Source organism: Trematomus bernacchii, unplaced genomic scaffold, assembly GCF_902827165.1.
Source record: "Trematomus bernacchii unplaced genomic scaffold, fTreBer1.1, whole genome shotgun sequence".
Classification (NCBI taxonomy): domain Eukaryota; kingdom Metazoa; phylum Chordata; class Actinopteri; order Perciformes; family Nototheniidae; genus Trematomus; species Trematomus bernacchii.
The window spans coordinates 4277797-4287261 of NW_022988007.1; the positions used below are offsets into that span (position 1 = coordinate 4277797).

The 9465-nt window shown below is 41.5% G+C and overlaps 1 protein-coding gene across 2 annotated transcripts in view; it reads right to left on the reverse strand.

Moving 5' to 3' along the window:
• Positions 1–2406, reverse strand: part of cblb (Cbl proto-oncogene B, E3 ubiquitin protein ligase) — a 68408-nt gene extending 66002 nt beyond the window's left edge. For both annotated transcript variants that reach the window (XM_034117267.1, XM_034117266.1), the window contains exons 1-3: positions 2219–2406; positions 1398–1575; positions 467–717 (exon numbers count right to left, since the gene is read on the reverse strand). In XM_034117267.1, coding sequence (XP_033973158.1) covers positions 467–717; positions 1398–1565 — 419 coding nt within the window. In that variant the 5' untranslated portion in view covers positions 1566–1575; positions 2219–2406. The remainder of the gene's footprint in view (positions 1–466; positions 718–1397; positions 1576–2218) is intronic.
• Between the last annotated feature and the right edge of the window lie 7059 nt (positions 2407–9465).

The following is a 9465-nucleotide window of genomic DNA, read 5'->3' on the forward strand; positions in this document are numbered from 1 at the left end:
GCTGCCCACTGCTCCTACTACTAGGATGGGTCAAATGTAGAGGCCAAATGTCACTGCGTGTGCTGTGTGCTCTGCATGTGTGACCATTAAAGAGGGTTTCATCCCTCAGATTCTATCATCATCACCATCAGCATCAGAATAAACAGATCTACAGCCTAATATTTCAAACTACTTTCAGACCGTCTATTTAACTCCCTTTTAACTCTTGTGCCCTTTACTACGAGGGGCTCCCGCTCTATAAAGTCAAGTCTGTTTGCTTTCGGCTCCATCAGGTCTGTTCAGACTGCACCTTGGTCCGTTGAATGAAATTAAGAACTTGTGTAATAAATTCATCTGTAATATTTGAAAGTGGTTTTCCATTGTGAGGTCAAAGTAGGTCAAGTCAGTGACCCACATAGCATGAATATTGTCAGAAAGTGAAAAAGGGAAGAATAAAAACTAACCGAGATAAAAAACGTTCTCTTACCTGTCCTGTGATTGATCCTCATACATCCTCTCCTTTCCCTCTTTAAAAAGCCGGATGGCCCGTTTAGATTTCCTCATAAGGCTATCAATGTAGACTTTGAAGAACTCATTCTCACTGAGCTGTGTGAGTCTCTGGTTCTCTTCATATTTTCCCAGAGTGAGCCGCAGGTGCTGGTAGGCATCAGGTAAGATATCCAGGATGTACGGTGGACTGTTTTTCAGCTGGAGTCTGGGATTTTGGCAGAGGCGGACCTGTGGTAAAAAATAAACATGAATTACTGCTTGTTTTATGTCCTTACATGTTTTGTTTACACATTTGAGAGGGCTCTGCCACCAAGGTGCATCACATGTTTATTGATTGAATCTTATTAACTGAACAAACTCTTACTCTGCTCAAAGGGAAACTCTAAAATGTAACTATGGTAAAATATGTAAAGAGTAAGCTATTATGGAAATGATTTACTAATCTGTAAGACATGTGTTATGATGTCAAATTATTTTATTGTGTACCATGTAGTATGTATGATTTTTTTAATGTGTGTAGAACTGCAAGACAGGGTCCGGAACAGATTTCCTTACAAGGACAATAAAGTATACCATAATGTATCGTATTACTTTATTATCTTTATTGCAAAGACACACTTCTCTCTATTTAGTATCCGGTGGAATGCGGTTCAACAAATCAGTGTTCTGCTGTTCTTTTTCACATCAACAATTAGTTATCATAGTGTCAGAGACAATTAACGACTCTCCTTGATTTAGAACATTAGAGGATATGAAACATATATTTGCATGTATTGAATACACCATCAAAACATGATCAGAGAACACATACTGTAATTACACATTAGCATTTGCTCTACCTTCCATGTGCATCTATAACAAAGTGCCTCCCAGCATGCAGCAGACAAGCTTCATCACTCCAAACTTACAACTTTATCCATGAGTTTCCAGGTCTTCTCCACAGTCCTCCGGTCAGCAGCTGCTTGCTTCGGTGGCCCCACTGCATCCTGGATAGCATCAATGATTCCTAAAATCCGGCCCTTGCTTCGGTTAGGTCCTCTCCCCCCAGGGTTTCGTCCACTGAGAGCAGTTGCCATGTCCTAAACACTGAGCCAAACAATAATGATAAGAGACAGTTCCCTTTTTTCAACTTATACATCAGATACAGTTGTTCCTATCCAGTCACTCTGACTGTTTTTTTCTGTGTGAGCATTATTGTCAATAGTTTTTTAGACAGAATTTTTCAACTTTTACATGAAAGGAAAAAGAGCTTTATATTTGTTAGTGCGTTAACAAAAGTAACCCCCAGGCACCGTTAACATCAGTGCTGAGACCCCGCCCCGGCGCCCTCACTGGGGGGGGGGGGTCTTTCTGTTTCTCTACAGATGTTCCTGGTTATAGAATGTGCTGGTAGGACTGTTCAGACGGATACTCTCTTTCACCTACAGTCCAGCGGCGTGTAAAGCTATACGGAACCAAAACTTTTTTTAAATGTGAAAACGTTTTTGTCCACTGACGATCATGTAATTATCAAACCAATATGTTTCATTCAATTTTGAACTGTAACCAGATTGGTCTGCTGGTCTTGTTGTGTTGATCTGGTGTAAAAGAGTGTTATTAAGGTAGTATAACCCCCCGTCCTGTGACCGAGCCAACGTTAACGATCCAACTCACGGTCCTACAGTAAGTGTTTTAAACAGGAACTAACAGAACGGATCAATAGCGTGGAAAAACACAAGTCCTAACTTACTAAACCACCAGGGGATGTCTGCTGGGATCCCGGTCCTCTCGGTCCACATGCAGCGCACACACTGAAGGAGTGTCCGGAGGTGGAGAGAGGCAGAAAGTATCCAGCGTGTAATCCCTTACTTAGAACAACCCTCCATGTTTTAGACGTCTTTAAAGCAGTTGAGCTGGTCGCTCTCTACAGGGTGCTTCCTACAGCCCCTCAGTGTGAAGCTAGCTATCATAGATACACATCCAGCTGCACATTTCAAAATAAAGCTTCCACACAGCTACCAACCAAACATAGGCTACATTGGATTTGCATTTTGGTTCTACATAGTCACATGTTATTAAATTGTGTTGTTCAATTAAGTGTTTCAGGTTAGTAGTGTTGTAATCTCCCCATTAAAGACCCTTCCGCTCAACAATGATACATGTTATTCCTTTAATGTGAAGGCATGGCGGGGGTTTCCGGTTCTGTGTCAGTGCTGTTGGCGGGAGGCGGGTCAGTGGCAGGATGAAGCATTATTTTCCAGGAACCGATCAACGCAATGGAATGGCACCCCACACTTAGGCAGCTCTGACACGGGAGAACAGCTTTACATTATATTCAGTCTCTGGATCAGCACCACGGACAAAGTTGACGGCTGACGTCATAATAATAAACAACGTGTTCCTGAATGTTTCCCTCTTGAGCGTTTTAATGATTTTAAAATAAATCTTTGTTCGTTTGTATTTAGCTGTTTGCTATAGTTTATTGACTACAATCGAATATTTTGACACCAGCTGTATACATGAGCACATGAATTTGCACACGTGCACGTGAATGCACATCCATTGGGTTATACAAAGATAATAAAGGCCCACATATATAAAATAACAAATAAAATAATAGAGAAATTGTAAAATCGTGTTGGCTGATACTGTACAAAGAATCGAGAAACGTTCTGGTTTAAATAGATAAAGTAACAACTATAATACACTGATATACATTCCATTAAACATGACTAAATACTGACATCAGGGAAGTTGACTGTTCCTTCCTTGCAAAAAGTTACATTTAGATTTGACCAAGCAACAAGCAACATGATTTTTTTGTCAGCTTTCACATGTCAATGTATTTAAGGCAATTATTATTTTACTTTGTGAAAATTACTACCATTTGTCTTTACATATTGTCTGTAAAAACGTGGTAAAAGTGGTTCTTGCAGTGAGACAACCAGAGGTGTGGACTCGAGTCACATGACTTGGACTCGAGTCAGACTCGAGTCACCAATTTGATGACTTTGGACTCGACTTGACAAAATCACAAAACACTTGCGACTCGACTTGGACTTGAACACCAATGACTCGGGACTTGACTTGGACTTGAGCCTTCTGACTTGAGGTGACTTGATAATTTAATTCAGGGTTCTCCAACACGCCGATCGCGAGCTGCCGTTAGAAGAGCAGACTCCCGTCGGGGAGAGCAGAATCTTCAGCCGCTGCAACTCTTGCTGAGAATCCATGCAGGCAGGGGCGGGACTTTATTTTGCTGAGCCACCATGCGGCCAATCATATGCGAGGACACACTAGGATCATACCATTATGTGAAAGAAGGGTGGGGGGCAGACGCTCCAAAGACAGCAGGTGTAGTGGTACAGGCCAGCTACACAGAGCGACGGGGAGCCGGATTTAAATGCAAGCGCGTCGGAAAAAGTCAAGAAATTTGCGAAAACCAAAAAAAGAAGCAGCATCTGGCTGCATTTCAATGATATTGGAGAAAGCAAAGCTGAGTGCAGGATTTGTAAAATGAAAATAACCTTCAGAGCAGGGTTTTTTTTTTGGTAACCACTCAGGATTTATTGCCAGAGGTGGGAGAAGTTCAGATCTTGTACTTGAGTAACAGTACCAGAGTGTAGGAATACTCGGTTACAATAAAAGATCCTGCATTCAAAATGTTACAAGTAAAAGTACAAAAGTATTAGCATCAAAATACAGTTAAAGTACCACCTGCAGAGGGATCTAGATTCAGGTGTTCTTTTCCCCATAGAGACGCCTCGCTGCACATTATCCCTTGCATAAAGATAGGTTGTGGGTCCCTTATAACATGCTGTACACAGTGGAAATAAACATTCTGGTCACCTCAACATCAGGGATCTTATACATTAAACTCCTTCTGAATCAAACCGTCACGGTAGCCTAACCTTACTGATCCCTCTTACAATAGAAGAAAAACACGTTACTTTACCAGCAGAGAGAACATTTATTATTAAATTATTAATGTGACTAATAAAGAGCAGTTTGATTATTAAGTATTATTCTGTTGATCGATGTCATTACATTTGTTGAAAAACACATAAGGACTTGTTTAAGACTCGTTTTGTCAAAGTTTAGGACTTGGACTTGACTTGAACTTGCCCATCCTGACTTGAGACTTGACTTGGACTTGAGCGCAAAGACTTGAGACTTGACTCGGACTTGAGCGCAAAGACTTGAGACTTGACTCGGACTTGCAAAACAATGACTTGGTCCCACCTCTGGAGACAACCGAACAGCATGACACTACAGTTGCACTAAGTTCTGGTAACAGTTGAATATTATTTTAATAATAACATATATTTTAATGTTGATTAACCGCAGAATGTTCATTCATAATCTGATTATCTTTGTAGTACAAAGTGATCTGCACACCGAATAGTGTGTTGGCAAACAGGACCATCATTTGTTTGTGACAGCTGTGCCCAGTATGGGCTCACCAGGGGCGTCGCCTGGACCTGAAAACATTCGGGGCTTAGCCCACAGTGGCGGCGGCGCTACAGTGGAATGCATACCTGCCAACCCTACCGATTTGGGCGGTAGTCTACCGCTTTTGACATGTTTCTACCGCCTACCGACTTAGCTGACTCTCCCTACCGATTTTCAATCTTCCCAAACTATAACAAATAAAAATGACACTACATAGACACTGGACTCGACTTTTGGCGGACACCGTTTGCAGCGTGTCTGTGATCCCATCATACAAACAGTCCTCTGTGTTTCAGTCGATCGCGAGATGTGTCTAAAAATAGAACAACAATATTCTGTTTTATCGTTAATGTCCTATAACATAATCTTCCTGTGCCAGAATAATGCACTTGAACGCATCAAAGCTTTGTGATTGGCGTGACCCCATGTATCGGGGCGTGGCTGGTAGTCAGTGGGCACTAGTTTGCTGTGCAGTCCGCACACACAAGACCACAATTATGGCAGAAGCAAAAGAGCCCCAAATATATAATTTTCACTCCGAGTGGGAGGATGATTATTTTTGTATCTATTCCAATTCAAAGTCCATCTGTCTCTCATCTGCAATGCGAGCGTGGCTTTATCGAAGAAGGGTAATTTAGGAGCGGCATTTCAAAACAGTGCACAAACGCTACGAGACGGAATTCCCTCCTAATTCTGCCCTACGCTCCCAAAAGGTGAGGGACCTGAAAGGACAGCTAAATGCACAGCAGTCCATTTTCACCAGGCCCAACAACAAGAGCAAGGCTGCTACCATAGCATCTTATCGTGTCAGTCACGTTCTTGCGAAACACATGAAGTCTTTCAAAGACGGCGAAGTTGTGAAAGAAGCATTCCTGGAGGCTGCCGAGGCGCTTTTTGGGGACAGTACAAATAACAGTAGCATTTCAACAGGTTTTTGATATAATAAAAACTCAAGTTAGATACCGTTATTAATCAGCTGTAAGTTTTAGTTTGTTTGAACTTATTCATTATAATTATTGTACAAAATGGTATAAGAATGCAAACTTTAAGATCTGTTCTGTTTAAATTGATTATAGTCTATTATCAATTCAGGTTAAGAAACTAGTGTTGCTTGCATCCTATTTTAAAGGCATTTCTTTTTATACTCTACTAAAATGCAACAAAAAAGGGTTTGATTCTATAAATGTTGTCTTTTTTATTGCACTCTGGCAGCAGATTCCTGTGTAGCTTCAGATCTGAGTTGTCTTATTAGTAAGCCTAATTTATACTTTTGTAGCAACACTATTTTTATATAATGGCAAAGAAAGGGTTCAGTCTTTTCTTTTTTTCCTGTGTCATATGTGGCAGCACTGTTCAATGTTTCTTGAAAACATTACTGTAGTTTGTGACGTGTGAATAAACTCCAACTCTGTATCAACAACACTGTTGTGTAACTTCAGTTAAATACTTGTATGTGTGTAGATTAGAAAGAGGTAAGATAAAGGATCTGCAGTATTTTATGAAGTATTAATCGTACAAAGGTCAGTTTTATACAAGTAGAAGTGTGTATTTACCTGGTAGTAGGCTGTCAGTAATGGCTACGCCTCTCTATTTGGACTGGTAGATCTCGGCAGACTGGCAACTTTAAAAGTAGCTCTCGGTTCAAAAAAGGTTGGGCACCCCTGATCTACACTGTCAAGGTTCAAGGTTCTTTATTGTCAAACTAACATAGCTACAGAGTAATTATGTTGTTGAAAATCTTATGTCACAGGCTTCTCCAACAATGCAACTGAAAGAGGACCAGAAACACATTAAAAATATAATAAAATGTGGAGACTTTGGGATATTTATCTCCCATTCTTTTACTTTTCGGGCATTTTACAGACCAAACATGTCGTTGATGTCACTGTTTACCAAACTACCACTTTTTCTGAAAAATGCATAAAATGATGTTAAATGGCAATATATGTTAAATACATGGTTTATACATGTAATTACTGGGGTTCCATTTCTTTTGATTACCTAATTTGGGCGTGCACATTTGCCGCGCGCAAACCTACCTCTTTTGGATTTGGAAATGTTGGCATGTATGGGAATATTCTACTACAACACTCCCCACACACACACACACAGTATACCCGCGACTGTTACAATGAAGGCTCGATAATCAGCTCACGGCATATAGGCAGGGGTAAAGTGCTATTTTTTATGAGTGGGGGGGGGGGACCTAACCTCTTCTAGGGGGGTCCGGGGGGATGCTCCCCCGGGAAGATTTGTTTTTAAATATTGAAGTTAAAAGCATCAATCTGGTGCACTTTGAGAGCAACATTAAGAGATCTATGGATACATCTCTCAACACCCATTTGAAACAGAACTGTAAACAGATTGACTTTTTCTTTAAGGATATTTTACAAATCACTCCCCTTTTAAATTCTATTCTTGTTTTACTGCCATATAGTATTTCATAACTGTTTTTCCTTTATTCTCTTTATTTTTTTTATAACTATAATGATCATATAAACGTGTGCCGCGGAAATAATCTTTTGAATCATTTGTGACCAAACCGTTTGAGGCCACATTTACACGAGAACGAAACGGCTTGTATCTGCATAGTTTCTCTTGCGTATAGCCCTATTATTTACACGAGGCCGTAACAAACGGACCCCACAAACGATAACGGGTCCCAAGGTGGATAGATTTGCAAACGAAACGCTCTGGGGGGTCAAACGAGTCCGTGTAATCGCCTCTATACGAATATTTCCTGAAAAAATAACGATAGCCCCGCCTCTCCCCGCCTCTGCTGCTCACTGCTGTAGCATGGCCAGTAGCTACTGTCAGTAGCTACTGCTAGTGCTACTGCTACTGACCATGCTACAGATGTTAGTACAACATCTACAGCTCGACCATACTACAGATGTTAGTGCAAAATCTACAGCTCCTCTACCACAACCATCAGCAACAAGTGGACATGGAGAATTACATGAACTACTACATGTTGCTAAATCCACCGCGGGGCATAAACAGAAGGGTAGCCATGGCAACATTGCTGCGGGGCTGCTCCGGGGTCTTCTTCGCTGCTTTTGGTGTATTTTGTGGCGGAAGTTACAGCGCCACTTACAGTCCCGGCATATGTACTACAGCGTTTCCAGTAGTCTCGTTTGAACAGCCACGTTAAATGAAACGAATGCATGTGAACGGAATACTTTTTTGAAAGCGCATACTGTGCATAAACGCAAACGTTCCCGTGTAAAAGCAGCCTGAGACCCACTGAGATAACTTAGACCAGGGGTACTCAAACTATTTTATTAAAGGTCCACTTGTGAACTTTATACAAGGTCACTGGTCCGGATCAATGCCAGTAAAGTCACCCCCCCCCCCCCCCCCCTGAAACGAAACTGAAATTAAGAAGCAATTTCTTATGGCGCGCTATGCATGGGGCCCCCTTGAGGGGGTTTCCCGACATGTCGTTGCAGTAAATGAAAGGGTGTACCATGTTGTCGTTGCTGTGGACCTTCTTAATCTACCTTCTTTGGGGGCCCCCTTCTGGTCCAAGGACTTGCCTGCCTTGCCTGTCGGAAACGGCGCCGCTTTATACACTCACACATTCAATACATGTATTCTCCATAGGACACAGCAGTTGTGAGGCCAAGCTTTGACACTTTACTATGAAAGCTGTTCTCAGAGAAGTCATACCTTTCACTCCCGTATTTCTTGGCTCTTTCATAGAAAACAACAAAATCAGCCTCACATTTCTTTGCCAGATCAGGGGTTAGCTGCTTGAGTTTGTTGTTCACAGCAAAGCCAAAAAATGTGTCCTTTAACCTTCTCTCAAGTTTCCCTTTCAGTTCAGTCATTACCTTAAACACAGAGGTTATGCTGAATGATTTGGCCTCAAGTGCTTCAATGCAGTCTGAAAACACTTTCAGAATGTGACTGAGGAAGAGAAAATACATCTCAGATACTTCGTTGCCCTCCTCTCCAAAGCATTTCCACAAAATCTTGGAGCATTCCTCCTCACCTAGACTCTGAAAGTAGCTGGTCAGGGGTCTCCAACACTTCAGGATTCTGTCAATAGATGGCAGCAGAGACAACCATCTCGTGACAACATGCCGCAGCAGATTGCATTCCTCCACTTCCACAAACTCGCAGAATTCCTTCAACTGCGCCGTTCTGCTAGCTGAGATGCTAAAATGGCTATACACCTTAAGCACAACATTTTCAATGTCAATATCCAAGTTGCTTGCTGCATATCTTGTTGCATTGTGCAGAATATGGGCTAAACAGTTTGCAGCGAGCACGTCTTTTTGAGCCAGTTTCAGTTTCTGATAAACACTGTTGTGTTTTCCATAGTTAACACTGGCGTTGTCTGCTGCATATGCTGAAATTTTTTTCACATCTAGTCCAGACATCTCCAGTTTAGATAGCAGCTGATTTGTTATAGCTTCTCACCTTTCGTTGCTATCACTGTAAAAATCCAACAGTGCATGTTGCACGCCCTCCTCAAAGTGAAAATATCTCAGTACAATGGGGAAACACTTGATCGTACCTTTGTTTGATGCATCACTT